Here is a 16,789-nt window from a genome sequence, read left to right on the forward strand (position 1 = left end):
ATATATATATATATTATACGTATATACTGCAATTTACTATATAGCATTTTTACATTCCAATATTTACCCTTATACCCTTGTTCTTTTACTATAGATTAAAACTTAAAATAAGGAAAGAACTTGGGGTAAACAGTAAGATGGACTTAGTAGGGGAAAATTAGACAGAAAATATTCTAGTGCAACTAATATATGTAACTCTTAAGCAAATATTAGAGCAACAAAACCAATCTACACAGAATTGTTCTATCATGAAAGTATGTGAGACTTAAGCGCCATATGTAAGTACAGAATCATCAATATTTTACTTAGCCATCATATCTAGAACAAAACAAAACAAAAAATTGGATAATTTATTTTAATTATAAAAAAAAGCAGTCATATTCATGAAATCTTACTTAGGTGTCACTGATAAATCCCTCAACTAAGTATATACATTTTTAAAGTCATGACAGAAAAGTAAATCCATAGTCATTTTAACAGTTATGAAGTACTGGGTCATACAAGGAAAACAGTAGGTATTGCAGAATGGGATAAAGATTATGATTTCAATAAGTGACTTAAGTAAAATAATTTTTATAATACCTTGGAACTATGTAACTTTCACTTGGAAATTATTGACATTTCCCCCCAGTAATTAGCAAGTTCAGTTTCACTGGTGATGTCTAATTTCTTATTACCATTTGGTAGAGATGAGGTGAGAATCTCAGGCATGCAGCATGCCAGTTCTGTGAGCATAAAACTGTCTCCTGCATACCTCATTTTGAAGATAGCATGAAATTTCTTAATTTAACAAAACTCAGTGTTAGGAAGTAGTATATTTTATATATTACATTATCTAGGAACTAAATTTATAGCATTCTATACAAGGTAAAATCAAGTATTTTCTCTTTCTCACAGCCTGGATCCTCTGACCAAAGTTTTCTAGTCTATTCACTGTACACTCCTCCTGTATACCTACAGTCCCTTCCGTGCCTACTACCACTACCACTAAGCTCACAACCAAGGTCACTCAACACTACCAACACTACATGACAGCCATAAAACTATCAGTAGGATAATTGGTAAAGTCTATACTTTTCAAATAAATAAAATATGCACTAGGAATTCAATAAATTATAACTTTTGAAAGAGTACTAAATATGTCTTTTGCCTGAGTTCACCCATGCCAGTATTAGTTTTCTTGGATGAAGACCCAAAACACACAATACTAAACTATTACTAAGACTCAGCCACCTATTACCTCCATGTGTCAAAATGAGGATAAATAGAATTGTTACACATTTTGCAACTTTCCACAATCCGTGAATAATTCTGCTATTCCACAACTCAGTTGCTCCAAAAAGCATCTCATTCACACTATTGTTGACAGCTAAGTTAATTAGCTTTGTAGGCAGTTAGACAAGGCTAGCCTTGGAGGAGTCAATAGAAAGACAATCGAGATGCATTTACTGAAGGTCAGCATTATTAAAAAACAAAACACTACACTCACATACTTCCCCTAGAAATGAATAGCAATGGCTGATATTTTAAATAGACACCAATCACCTTAAGGGAGGACCAGAAATTCCCTAACCCATTTCCTTTCCAGAAAGTCCTTGTCATTCTATGTAAGCTTGGTACATGACTTGTTTTCCCATTTGATCCCCATATAATTACCCGGGTAACTGTACTTGCAATTTTATTCGTTAATTGTGGTTTTGTCCCACCTTATGATTTTCCATTGGATCTTATTAGTTGACTATAATATAGTTTTGTCTTACCTTGTACTTGCCTCACCTCATGGCTTTGCTCAATAAAACACCTTTAAAAAGCAGAATGGGCAGGCAACAAACTTTTGGTCACCCTCCTGTCTCTCTTAGACAGAAGCTATCTTTCTCTCAATAAGTTTTTCCTACTCTTAACATCCACTGTTCCGAGAATTCACTCTTCAATTTTAGATAACATGAATTCAGCATTTCAAGTATCTAGCTGGTTGGGAGTTAATAGTATTTTCCTTATTAGGATCACTTGGTGCCCTGTATCAATACCACACATAACTACTGCAACCCATAATCTTCCTCAGCTGTGCTGCGGGTGGCACAGCACTGCATTGTCCTCATGAAGCGGATATCTCAGAGCAGAGCTGTGCTCCCAGCCAGTGGGACACTGCAAATCCCTTCCTCCATTTCTTCTGCAGCCCTGCAAATCTGTTTCCTTTCAGTTGATACCCTCAGTCTGATTTTTTATTTTTAAGTTCTAAAAGCAAGAGTCATTTGTTATTCTACTTTCACTATCTACTGACAGGAAAGCAGGACTTAATGAAGGTCACAATGGCACTGCTGGTGTGAATGGGCACTCCCAACTTTTCACAAAATGCTGTCTGTTGATTAAGCCGATGCTGACCTTATAATTTAAATAACAGAAAGTATCCTCTTAATAAGATAGCCATTACTATCATCTCTGACAAGTAAAATGTTTAGCAGTAATACTAGTAATACAATATTTTCAGTAACAATGATATAAACAAGAACACACCAAAATAAATATTTTAAAATAATAAATCAAGCCTCTTTCCCCCATTTGTGGTATGTTTTAGTGGATTACCATTAATGAAGACTAAAATTATTTCAATTATGTATTTTAACAAACTGTAACAAGATGACTTTTCAGTATCACAAAATGGGTTGGTCTAAGATTTGGAGTACAGTCCTGTCCTTTCCCTCCCACACATTCACTTCTGTCACCTCCTGTGTGGGCTACTGTAGGAAGGAACACTCAAATCCACTTCTGTCAGGAATGGATGATGAGAGACAGTACCTACCAAGAGACAGATTTGGGAATTTATCCTATTTCTAGGTTATAATCACTTCTCTTAACTCCTAAGCAAACTGAATTTATATCTGCTTGTTACAAAAAGAGATTTTCATTTGAGGAAATAAACATTCATGACTATTGGAGGCTTGAATTCAAAAGACCCATTAGTGCCTAGGATGATTATAAAAATCAACTGATTAAGCTAGTGAAATATATTAGTTTAATAAAATACTCTTAGAGAAAGACAAGACAACAGGTGTGGGGTACAAGCAAAGAAAAGATGTGGAGGGCCGGGGATTTAGCTCAGTTGTTTCCACTGCCTGTCTTACAAGCGCAAGGACCTGAGTTTGATCCCCGGTACCAAAAAAAAAAAGCTCAAGAAAAGACCTGTAATATTTTAAGAGCCATCTGAATGTTGGCTAGCTCCGAGCAGGCTGACATCCATCAGCACTACAACTCCATGCACACACATGCCCCGTGCTTCACACAGGCCCATCTCTCCTTCCTTCTCTGCTGATGTGAAACCTAGACACACTTCACCTGCAGCTCATGGCCATACAACAGCTGTAAACATTGCAAATACAACTGCTATATGAAGAATTTGCAGTTCTACTGGTACTGTACTTTAGAAAAAATTACTGGTGAGTACCTGGAGATAAAAGAACTGTTAAGGAATTTCTAGCCATGCACATCAAATCTATACAGGTAGTTAATTTAAACTGTGAGGTATCCACATTATCAATTTGGCCGTGGCAATCCTGGCCTAAGTAGGTAGACAACAGAGTAAAGGTACTCCACCTTATCCCTTGCTGCCAGCCATATAGATAGGTAGCATTAGGGGACAGGTACCTAGGAAAACCCATAAAAATCCTCAGCATTATGGAGCTCTTTCACTAACCTCCCCATTTCTTTGACAGAAAAAAAACATGTTACCCTAGAATATAAAATAAAATTTATTAAGTTTAGAAGCATTATATCACTTAATTTATGTCTCATTTCTAAACAATAACGTACAATACAATTTTGACTGGTATGACTGAACTCAAAATTTATAAGCTCCTATTTTACACATGTACACACAAAACTGAAACTCATTTATGGCAATTCTATTCCTTTCCTGGTTAAGAAAGGCAAGTAAGGCCTAGAAGGTAAATGCTCTTTGCTGCTGCATGTACACACTCATCACAGAAAGTTCTAAGTGTGAAGAGAGAAAGTACTGATCAAACCCAGCCAGAGGAACAGAGCAGCAGGTCCAGGTTGTTGGTGAAAGGTGTCAGATAGCAACTACTAGGCCACAGGTGGCTACAAAACACTTGAAATGTGACTAGTCAAGTTGAAATGTCTAGGTGTAAATCACTCAGACTTCAAAGACACAGTCCAAAAAAAAAAAAAAAAAGAGAGAGAATGTAAAACATCTTATTAGTAATTTTTATGTTTATTACATATTAAAGCAGCATTTTGAGTATATCAGGTAAAACATACAAATTTATTTCATTTCTTGAAAATGCAGTAAGTAGAAAATTTTAAATTACTTATGTTGCTCACATTATATTTCTACTGAACAGCATTGTTCTAAACAGAGGGATTTTTATAGTATGTACTTTAATAGTAATCATAGGTACTGACAATAAATGTATGTAGATAAGTAGGCCAAAATAAGATCTGACTATACTAGCATACATATGCTAACACTATACATCATGATTTCTAATCATAAGAAAAGCAAGAAGAGCTATTAAAACTAAGAACACATGGATGACAAATACATAAAAGCCAAATAATTTTAGGAATTACGTGTCTAAATGGAACTAAAATGGTAACGGAAAATTACACTATTGAATTTTGGTCTACTTTAATTATAATCATTCACAATTCCTCATTACTCATTTTACAAATTAGCTCTTTTGGAAAGCAGATACACATTCCACTAAATATAATTTTGGAACAAACTTAAATACCAGAAATACTTTTCTTATTATCCTAAAGCACATTTCCCCCTGGAGGTACTGAGAGCAATGTCCTAGCGCAGCACAGTGCAGCACAGCACACAGGTGTGCTCAGCCTTGTGCACATGATTCGGACATATTCAAGCAGGCAGTGCCCAGCAAGGGCTGGAGACATCGGTGATCTCAAAAATGTACCTTGTACCTACTTTTCTTTTATTTAGGAAAGAAAGGGGGCTTGGCAAAGGGGGTACTCATGAAGAAAGAGAGAAGGCAGGAGAAAGAGATGAGGTAGAACAAAACCACACTTCACCTTCACCTGTAGAAAATTATACAAGAGCATGAAAAAAAAAAACAACAAAAGATAAAGGCAGAAATAACTCCACCACCATACCTTATGATCTCCTGGACCTGAGAGAGATATGCACCTCTGAGTTGCCCAGGCCTCGGATGAGGAAAAGGCTGCTCCCCACGTCTTGTCTCACTCTCCTCACACCCTTCTCCACAAGCCAGTCAAAGGCACAGGTGTCTCCCTTAGGGGCAGGCCTGCACAGGCAGTAGCCTGTGCTCCAGACAGTCTCATAGCAAACTCTGAGTGAGTGGGAGTGCATATGAGTAACAATAAAAACATTCAACACAATCCAAAACGGGGAAAAAAAATAGGCAGTAAGAGGAAGAAAACAGCCAGCCAAGCAGCAGGAACCCAGTCTTATTGTTCTCAGGTAGAGACTGGACTGGATCTGTAAACAATGGGTGGGCTGGAGGCCCTGAGAGCCAGGTGCAGCTGAAACTCATGGGACAGGCACGCATCGCTCTGCTCCCAATGGCTTTTTCTCAGGCTTCTATCACTTCATCTTCAGGCAAATTACCAAATCCAAAGTATGTTCTCAAAATATTCTAAAGATATCTCTTGTGGTAGGAATTACACCTTAATTTTTAAATGATCAGTTCTAAAATTCACTATTTACATAAATTCTACCCCTCAATAACTCTAACAGTAAATATGCTATCCTAACAGATATGACCTTATAAACAAAGTAAGCTAGATTTCCAGGAAGTAAACTCTATCCCACTCTGTTCTTGTTTACCCTTTGTATTACATACAAAACAAAAAACCCACCAGATCATCTTTTCCCACTCCATAAAAGGACAGAAATGAGCTGAATAGGAGATTCGGAAACTAGGTCTCACAGATGTGCCACAGGAGGTTCATGGCCCCACTGACTGTAGAAGGGTGTGGATTATGCCAGCAGGAAGCATGAAAAGCACTTCTTAAGACTCTCAGTTGTGAGACCCACAGGAGAGTTTCACTTTCAGAAAAAGCTCACCAAGGTTGTGCCTGTCCCAGAGATGTGTATGAAGAAAAGAGACTGGACAAGCCAGATGGTCTCCACTTCACCCAATATCATCATTTTCCATGTGTGCCACAATGTAGAAAGATGGTTCTTCAGAAGACTAACAATTTATGATCTTACACTGTTTTAATATTGTAACAGAAGTTAGTATTTCAGTCCAAGAAACCAGCAATTATGTCATAATGATAAAATCAATGACTTCTTCTTTTATGTAATTTATGGTTGCGTCTTTGGCACAGAAATATTTTAAAATATGGTTTCCAAATTCATAAGCAAAAGCCACAAGGGGCACTATATCATTTCATAAAATTTAACAGAGCTTTGTGGCATTTTTTATAGAAGATACTTTGCAATCACACTGGTTACTTACAAGTAATTTAAAAATGAACCCAGAACATCCTGACTTCAATTCTTTGACCAGGTCTTTCCTACACAGTGTAATGCCATTAAAGAGCACAAATAGGAGGTCTCAAATCCTTGAAAGGACTAAATTACAGTTTTTTGAAGGAATTTGCTCTTCAGTGAGAAGGTATACTAATAAAAATTCTCTTTACTCTCATTTTTAAGACATAGAAACTTTATGTTTTAAGATTTTTAAAACCTAAAGATCAGTACAAACTATAGGGTTTTAAGTCACCAGTTAACCATTCAGTTTTTTTAGATACAACAGTAAAATATTCTAAGTACTTTTAAAATTGTCATTTTATGTTCACTTAAAAAAAGATCATGCTTTAGACAAAGCCTACAGCAAAATTACCTAATGTAGCCAAAGAAACTACAACATGGATATTCAAATACATGTTCTGGGCAAGTTATGCAGCAAGTTATTTAAAGCATTTTTCATCATATTGTAACCAGCAGAAGTAAACAGTATAGCTTTTTTCTCGACTATAAAACACAGAAAGGCTTTATATTTTTATGAACCTTAAGATCTGCAGCCTAGAGAGCAACAACCATCTGGATGTGTGACTACAAGTTACTTTACATGGTTCTTCATTAACAAGTTAATGATTAACAGGTTTAAACATGCTATGGTGGAAGGAGAAGCATTCTTTAAAGATCATGGTTTTCACAAGCACATCAAAGATATCACCCTAAAGAAACTCACCAATGATTCTGTCCTTCCAACAACAGAAAACCACATTTTCATCTTTAGGATTACAGCACCAGAGTCTTGAGCTGAAAAAAATAACCGTCTACTTCTGAGTTTTCAACAGCAAACAACACAAGCTGGCTTTTCAAACAGAGATCACCACAACAGCTGGATGCTGTGACACTGTACTGCATTTACCAGTACGGGTTAGGACCTAAGCAACACTCAGGCTCTTATGCAACCTGCCTGCTCTCATTCCCACTCACTCTGTACTTTATTAAACTTTAAAAGGAACTAGAAAAATAGAAAGAATTTTTTGTTTTTAAAAAATCCAAATTAAACAGGAAGCGTCATGTTGTCTGACCCACAGATGAGTAAGAGGTAGCATACTAAACTGCCCAAAAACCGCTCAAAATGTGTGCTCAACTGCTTTCAAATCATTTAGATTTCCTAAAACTTAACCACTACATGGGCGACAAGGCAGAGAGAACTTAACATTAAACATGATTCGGGTTATGGCAACTGAGCCATCCACCAATTAAAAAGGAAAAAGGCCTTAGTTGAACACAAAAACAGTCAGAGCCAACGGTAGAAGCACAGACACAAAATGGCACGTAAGGCCAAAAAGCTCTTCTGCAATAAAAAATACAGGGCTGAACAGTGAGGAGACCCACATGAGTGCAAAAGGTAGACGCTGCTGTTGAGCATGACTCAAGACCAGGTAGAAGTGTCTTGCAGGCCTTGGTACGCCAGCCAGAAGGCTAACTACCACTAGGACCACTGTTACAAAGCAAAGAAATGGGCCTCTAGCTCTGATGCATAGTGCCCTGCCCTGCACATAAAATATATACCCTGAAGTATGGATAATCAACTGAAGGTTCTAATCTTCACAGACCCACACATCTGTCAACTACATCATGTCACCATAGCAATGTACACACCCAAGATGACTCTCGCTGGGCCTTCCTTCCAAGTGCCACAGGAGGAAAATGGTTTACATTAAGTAATTGAGTACACAGTGAGGATAAATTTATCAGTCTCATTTCAAGACAAGTTTTCATTTTCCAAAATGGCAAAGTATCTAGTTAATGGACCATTTTCTTTTAGTTATTTCCTTTGGGGTACCCATATGCTGGCTCTAAAATTCTGTTTCTTGCTCTATTAGATAGCAAGTTCTTATTTTCTCAGGCTCCCCAAATATCAAGTGCTCAAAATCAAGCTCTCACTTTCCCCATGCCAGTAGCTTGCTTGTCCTCTGCAGGGTCCCTGTTTCAGCAAATGACACCTCCACAAATCTGGCTATTCACGACAGAATTAGAATTCACCTATTTCCCTATTTCACCCAATTCATTAATTTATCATCCAACAAGAATGTATCAGCACCCACTGAGATCCAGAAACTGCTAGCTTTTCAACAGAAGACAAGAAGAAACACCTGCCCTCACAGGGCCACCTTCTGTCGCCCCCAGGGTACTAGACCTCTGAAGAGGGAAATGAGTGCTAAAAATCTTTAAGCCACGGTCCACAAAGTAGTTAAGAATCAACTTTTACAAGGCACTTTGGGCAATTACACTTTCATTTAAAACATCTTCAGAGACTCCTGTTTCATCTGCAATAAAACCCACAGCTCTGTTGAGACTCAACTTCACAAGACTATACCTGAAGAGTGGTCAACAGCCCACACCTGCTCCGGTAAAGTTTCACTGGCACATAGCTGTACTCAGGTCTTCAGGAGAGGTCCCAGGCTGCCTGCACAATGTGACAGCATAGCCATTTAGCATGGCAGAATCCCAGGGCCTGTAACTTGGCCCTCTGCTGAGAAAAGCTGGCCTACAACTGCAGATCTTGCTCAGCCTGGACTCATACTCTCTCCTATTTCCTGAGTTACATAGCCCTCCCTCCTTCCTTCCCTCCCTTTCCTTCCTTCCTTTTTTCCCTCCCTTCTTTCTTTGTACCAGGGATTGAACTCAAGTCCTTGTACTTTATTTATTTATTAGTACTGGGGATCAAACTCGGGTCCTTGTGCTTGCAAGGCAGGTGGTGGAACCACTAAGCTAAATCCCTGGCCATGGCCCTACTTCTGAAACTTTCCACCTGTCCTTCACCCTGGCAACCCTTGCTGACCTTTCAAGTTTCTGCTTAAAAAGCCATTTTTTCAGCTTATGCCCCAAACCTCTCTATATCAGACTTCAGACACCCTCTTAGCAGGTAATCTCATGTAAATAACAATCTATGGTACTGTTCCTCAGCTGTCATTTTCTCCTTGTCCCTCAAGTAGTCAAAAGGTATGTAAAAGCCACTGTCTATGATTTCAGCTGGGTGTGGCAGATACTTGTATAATGTTAAAAAAATTCACGAAGTAAAATCCATATATATTTTCATTAATTTATTTTACAAGGTGAAGCCATCTTGAGACTAACTCTGGACTCTCCTTTTCAGGAACTCTACTATTCCTTTTCTTCTAGTTTTAAATTGATGTACACTATTCACAGTGATACACACTATACACAGAAAGTGTCTGAAAAGATCAGAAAGGAGAACAAAGTGAACTATCACTCCCATGTTGGGGAGGCCCCAGCTGTTCCCTGAACAGAGGGAAGGAGGCTGATGAGAAAAAGGCAGTGTTGAGCCCTAGGGCTCTCTGCATATGGAGCGCTGTTTAGAGTGGCAGCCATCCTCGCCTTCTCAAAAGGGGAAGTGGCAGGAAGCAAGTGTGAACTCGGGCAGGGCTCAGCAGGTCCAGAGAAGATGTGCCACATTTGGTTGGCAGAAACACTCTTCACAGATGTGTATGTATCCTTCTAACTTGTGTTGTCACTAAGTTGCACAAAGCCCCAATTCTGTAATTCTGTATCACAAATAAAAGCACTATTATTCCCAAGTCTTAACAAAATCTTTTAAAATATCTTTCTTAGTATAGGAAAGAAGAAAAAAACTATAAATTTAAAAGTTACAATGCGAAGAATTATACTCTATTTTTCACAAACAGGCATTCAATATTCTGGAATAAACATTATCTGAACAATTAGTTACTCTTTTCTTATTAAGTTTATTCCATTACTCGTAAAATTAACAAAGGACTTAATCTGATCACTGCTTTGTTCCTTAGTCAAACCTTGCAGATGCCTCAATCATGTTAGTTTTCTAGAAGGCAGCAACTGAACTACACTGACAGCTATGTCTCTCTCCTCTTATCACAAAAGAGAAAGATTTTTGCAATGGTAAGGATTCATTTTATTTTTATGACAAAATTGTGGTCTGCTGCAGATATAGAAGGAAGGCTGGGTTTTTCTTGGAGGCTGCTTTGCATGTGGGTAAACACCAAAGGATATAGTAGCTTTGGGGCTTCTGCCCCAAGGGAGAGAAGTGATCAGCAGAGGCTGGGGGTGGAAGATCAGGTGCAAATGATGAACTGGACACCAGGGCAGCTGTGCTGGCAGTATGGCTGAGAAAGGGCAGAGGCTACATGCAACAATTCAAGTAGCACAGCACACCTGGGTTTTGTGTGATCCCACCAGCACTCTGGTCAGATCTGCCCCTTAGCCCATTGCTGGCCCACAGATAGGCACAGCCTTCCTCAGGGCTCCTCACAATGACAGGTCTCCTGGCTGCCCACCATCTGACTCCCAGCTGACCATCTTGGAGAAACAACACAGGGGCGGTGCCCTTTTCTTTGGCCTCTTGCCTGCGCAACTGAACAGACTCAACTTTGACTTTCAGCTTGGCTCACTATTCCAACTGCCCACCTACCACCTGGCAGTCCAACAAGAACAGAGGCAAACCTCCAGACAAACAAACCAGAGGAGTGCCAGGTAGAGTCCAAGAACCACTCCTCCTTCCCTGCTGAAGGAAATGCTGGCTCCTCTGTGCTGGGACACCAGCCCAGAGAGCAGAATCTCTGAAACATTGAATAGCACATAAATCAGGCCTGAGTCCACAGAAAAAGCAGTTGTTTTGGACTGAGACCTTTTAAAGTGGAAGAGACAGAAATGATACAGGTAGCTTACCTCACAATCCTCTCATCTCCAGGAAGATGACAGTACCTAAAATAAGAGTATGTACATAACAGATAGCTCAGAGATTGTCTTTTTTTGTTGTGTTCTTCCTTCGTAGTGTTAGGAATAAAAGCCAGGCCTCACAAAGGCTAGATGAACATTCACATTCTATCACTAAGCTCATATCCAGCCCAGAAATCATCCTAGTACATATCTAAGTGTTTGAGAGTAATTTTTGATTCTAATTTTTTATTTCCCCAATTTAGCTGGTAAGAAAGAGGAAAAGTAATTCTGTGGTTGATACTTCCTCTTTCCTATCTCCAAATGTTCTGTGCTGTTGACCAAGTCTGAAAATGTGGCTCATGAGCATGACTGCATCTGCAGTGAGAAGGGAACTCTGGAAGGTGAGGTAAGCTCAGAGGCTCGAGGAGATCCACCTTCCTGTCACAGGTAACCCTTATGTAACTCCGTTGATACTAAAGGCACACCGCTTGCATCCCAGTCCACACAGCACCCTGCACACCAAGCCCAGAAAGATTCCTGAGGTATCAGGTTGCCATTTCTTCCTCTGTCGAAACCTCCTTTTCTCTGTGGAGCTGACAAGAGTGCAGGTACCTCACCTATTCACACCAGTTCAACAGTGTCTATGTATGGCCCTCTCTCCCCATTCCCTTACCTGCCAACCTGAGGCTATCAAAGCATACAATACCATACCTGTGTAGTATCTGCTGCTTCCATCACCACCTGCACCCACAGACACATTCTCCCAGTCAGGCATCATTCCAAGGACTGTCCGAGACCTCAGTACTCCCATGATCCCCATGCTATGTTAGTGGTCACTAGCTACCTACCCTACTTCTCTGAGTTCTCAAATATGAAGATCCATGGTATTCACAGTGGATCTTGGTGTGACTAAGATTCTGGATAACATTTTTGTCATATCTAACTCAGTAACTATTATTCTAATACAGTTGGTAATTTGTTATAGTAAATAAATTGACTCCAAGGATTAAAGCTGTAGGACAGCAAATCAAATGTTTATTCCTTAAAAGAAAACTTGTTCCTACTTATTCACCTTTTTGGGGAAATACTTTTTGCCTACTGAATGCCAGGGACTACATCTGGGAGTGAGGACACTAGAGAGAAAATTTCCAGAGCCAGCTAATGGCAAGAAAGAGCAATACCCTCAAGAATTTCATTCCAGCTATGCAAAGCTGTTTTTTGTTTGTTTGTTTGTTTTGTTTTTTTTTGTTTTTTTGTTTTTTTTTGTTTTTTTGTTTTTTTTTGTTTTTTTGTTTTTTTTTGTTTTTTTGTTTTTTTTTGTTTTTTTGTTTTTTTTTGTTTTTTTGTTTTTTTTTGTTTTTTTGTTTTTTTTTGTTTTTTTGTTTTTTTTTGTTTTTTTGTTTTTTTTTGTTTTTTTGTTTTTTTTTGTTTTTTTGTTTTTTTTTGTTTTTTTGTTTTTTTTTGTTTTTTTGTTTTTTTTTGTTTTTTTGTTTTTTTTTGTTTTTTTGTTTTTTTTTGTTTTTTTGTTTTTTTTTGTTTTTTTGTTTTTTTTTGTTTTTTTGTTTTTTTTTGTTTTTTTGGTATTGGAGATTAAACTCAGGCCCTTGCACTTGTGAGGCAGATGGTAGAACCACTGAACTAAATGCCCGGCCCTATGCAAATTGTTTGAAACAAATCACAGAGGGACCTGTCCTGATGCAAGGGACAGCAATAACAGGCAAGCTGCCAGGGAAATTCTCAGAAAGTAGGATGATAAGCCTTGTTTTGTAAAGCAGCTCAATGAGCAAAGATTCCTAAAAGAGGGAACAGTACATGGTATGTCTACAGCACCCATCAGCTTACTGCTTCCAGTTAAGGGCATTCAGGATGTGTCTCATTCCTTTGCATGTGTTTGGTACAATACTGACCTCATGATCTGCCCCATACCTCATGGGTTTGGGTAGGGGAGTGCCCACTGAGATGTTTTAGTACAGTATTTGAAACATCTCAGGTTCCTGGGCAGTAGGAATTGTAGGGTTATAAATTAAATAACAATCTCTTTAGTTCTAGTTATTTCTGCTACATAGTATCTGAAAGCTTCACACATTCCCTAGAGATAGGGTCATAGGGCAACAATTTTAGCACTAAGACATTAAAGCAAAATATTAGCATACATGACCAAAGAATCTTATTTATTCTACTGAAAATACCTGGTTGTAATTCCAAAATGAAGCTCAGCATAAGCAAGTATATATACAATAAGAGGTTTACGAGTATATAACTCCCAGTGTTACAATGTTAACTCCCTATAACTCAGAGAAAAGATCTGTGTGGCTTGAAATATCTTTCTACAGACTAGTAAGTGAAGGGACTCCAATTCTGAGTTCTGGGAGCAGTCAACACCCCCTAAAAAAAAAAAAACCACAGCCACCTCCTAAGCTCTAATTGATCCTCTGGAAAGGAACTGTTGAGGTTAATAACCAGAACCCTTCCTGTGTCAGGAGGTTTCCAGGACTCTCAGATCACTGAAGGTTGAGAAAGCCTGAAACCTGTTGTGAGGAGGCAACACATCAGTGTCTATTCTCTTATAGTAATACTTTTTTTTTTCCCTGCAGTGCTGATCAAGTGATGACTGTGCTATTCAACTGCTTGATAGCCAGGTACCGCTCCCTCAGCCACCTTCTCAGAGTTCATCCTTCTATTAACCCACAAGCATAGTGGCTCCACCATGTGGCACATTCCCTGACCCAGCAGCTCTGATGTTGGTCAACTCAGTGCCCAGGGAACAGTAGGCCTAGAGGTCACATGGCACACACTACCCTACCTTTGCTGCAACGATGCTAAGGCCCATTCCATTCTGCTTTTTTAGGGTCACAGTGATGATTTCAGGTTCTTTCCTCAGAGGCTGGGCCTAAAGGATGAGAACAAAGGCTTACTTTTCGGCTGAAATGACGTGCTTCCACATGGTTAAAAAGTTAGTCAGTCAAGTGTACTATAGGAAGTGATAGGGAAGAGTAAAAAAGACCCCCTAACTCGGGTACTTCTCAGGTATAGTTCGCTGGAAAGCTCCATACCGATTCTCTTGATTACAATATGGAAGATAAATCCAGTCATAAAAGCTGCCTTTTTAAACATTAAGAAATTAAGTTACAAAACAACTTAAACTTTTAACAGGCTAGAAAACCTGATGATTAAGACAAAAACTAATTTTTGCCTTATTACTTTTCAAAATAAATTTACACATTTGTGACAGGGCCGTAACTTGTATGTCTTGCTGCTGGGTGGCTTGAACCACTTGTGGTACACACATACCTTGACACACTGGGTGGTATTTAAAGACCAATAACAGTGATTAGATCCATTTATAGCACCACTGGTACAAGCTGCCCAACTGGACAGTCATGTGTGTAGCACTGCTGGTTCAAGCTAGTGAGAATGTGTTAAATTTATTTCATATGGTTTCTAGGGAAGCTAGCAAAAAGGGGGAAAAAAAAAGTAAAGCAAGCTGTAACACCAATGAATTAACATTTGGTGTCTCCCAGGAAAAATGCAATAGATATTTTATTTTGAATGACAAAAACATAGCAGATATAAGATTCACACGGCTGTGCTCAAAATATTCTGCCAAGGAAAACCTCCACGGCTGAGCAACCAACCTGTGGACTAAGCTACAGCCCTCAGAGGCACGTCAGATCTGCCAATGTACAAGAAAGAAAAAGAAACAGTATATGGACGTTATATGATATACTCACTCCAACAGTTACAGAAAATTACAGAACAAAGCCAACAACACATACAACCCAAAGGCAACTTAACAAAATACATGAACATGAAAGTGTAAGAAAATGGAAATTATACACATGGCCTTTTAATTTAGAAAGAAGATAACCAAAGCCTGTGAGAATAATTTGGAAGAAAATAAAATTAGGTAATATCAAACATTTTTTTTAAAAAGTCTGAAATCAGAGAATAAATTAGAAAAAGGAAGAATGAATGATTCTCTAAGAAGGTACATGCTGTCCTTCAAAATCTGGTAATTAGAAGTTGCTGCTGTTATTTCATATTTGACAAACAATACTTACTAAAGTCAATAAAAAGTATTAGTGGTATGATCTTTCATTATTAGTTAAGTGTAATCACATTTTTGGTGTAAAAGAGTAACAATCAATTCAATTTCTGGAGATGGCTCTTGCATGTTAGGAAGCCAAAGTGAATTACTTTGAATATCTAAACAAAAAAAGTGTGAGCAAAACAGAATTTTCCTTAAGATGTATGAAGCTCTTTACTATTTCAAAAGATACAAAATATCAGTGACTTATTTATTTCACTTAAGAGTATGGTGTAAATATGCATCCATTTTCCTATGAATGCCTAGTTTCTCATTCTTTATGGCTGAGTAGTACTCCATTTTATAGAAAAACCACATCTTCTTTATCCAGTCTCCAACTGATGGGCCACTGGGCTGTTTCCAAGTTTTAGCTATTAAAAACTGTGCCACTATAAACATGGGTGTGCATGTATCACTGTGGTATGATTCTTTCAGAAAGAAATCAAGCAAAGGGATAGCTGGATCAAATGGGACTTCTAAGCCTAGTTCTTTGAGGTATCTCCATAGTGATTTCCATAGTGGTTGCACAGTCTGCACTCCCACCAACAATGGAGAAGGGTTCTTTTCTTCCCATAACCCCACCAACATTTGTTATTGTTTGATTTCTCAATAGAAGCCATTCTTTCTGGGGTGAGGTGGAATCTCAGTGTTGTTTTCATTTGCATCTCTCGAATAGCCAGTGATGCTGAACAATTTTTTCATATATTTATTTGCTGCTTTTACTTCTTTGTCTGAGAAATGTCTGTTCATTTCAGATGCCCATTTTTGAATCAGGTTTTTATATTTGGGGGCCTGATTTTTTGAAGTTTTTCTTTTTGAGTTCTTTATATATTCTTTATATATGTCTGAGGAGTAGCTGGTAAATTTTTTTCCCACATTGTAGGTTGTCTCTTAGCTCTGTTGGTGGTTTCTTTTGCAGTGCACAGAAGCTTTTTAATAAGATGAGATCCTAGTTGTTAATTTTTTGTGCTAGTTCCTGTGCTACTGAGGATTTCTTCATAAAGTCTTTTCCTATACCAATGTCTTCAAGAGTTCTGCCTAACTTATCTTTCAGAAAATTTAGTGTTTCATGTATAAATACCAAATAGTTTCTCTGGTGTGAAAAACTAAAAGTATAAATAAGATCCAAATGCTATAATTGACAATGTGAAATAGGAAGAAAAGGGCTAAAGGTGTAAGGGAAGTGGGAAGGGTAGGGGAAAGGAAATAAGGGAAAAGAAAAAATATAAGAAAATGAAAATATGGAAACAAAGTTTATGTAAATAGGGAAGGGTGGAGGGGGTGAAGGGAGGGCAGGGGTATGGGGGAAAAAATGAGAACCAAGACCTGTCATGTAAAGGTACAAGATCCCAATGATGAATGTAACTGTACTGTATACCTAAAATGTACCAATAAACTCAATGATAAAAATAAATTAAATCATTATGATCAGTGGATTGTGAAGAACAAATTGATTATAATAATAAAGTACTTAATAGATTACCTCCCCAAAATCAGTGAACGACTTGATATACATTTAA

The 16,789-nt window shown here is 38.2% G+C and overlaps 1 protein-coding gene across 19 annotated transcripts in view; it reads right to left on the reverse strand.

Moving 5' to 3' along the window:
• Afdn (afadin, adherens junction formation factor) overlaps positions 1-16,789 on the reverse strand; it is a 102,983-nt gene that overhangs the window by 25,894 nt on the left and 60,300 nt on the right. For all 19 annotated transcript variants that reach the window (XM_010639415.2, XM_010639423.2, XM_010639455.2 and 16 more), the window contains one exon: positions 13,986-14,072. In XM_010639415.2, coding sequence (XP_010637717.1) covers positions 13,986-14,072 — 87 coding nt within the window. The remainder of the gene's footprint in view (positions 1-13,985; positions 14,073-16,789) is intronic.

Source organism: Fukomys damarensis, unplaced genomic scaffold (assembly GCF_012274545.1).
Source record: "Fukomys damarensis isolate Sample0158 unplaced genomic scaffold, DMR_v1.0_HiC HiC_scaffold_14, whole genome shotgun sequence".
Taxonomy (NCBI): Eukaryota; Metazoa; Chordata; class Mammalia; order Rodentia; family Bathyergidae; genus Fukomys; species Fukomys damarensis.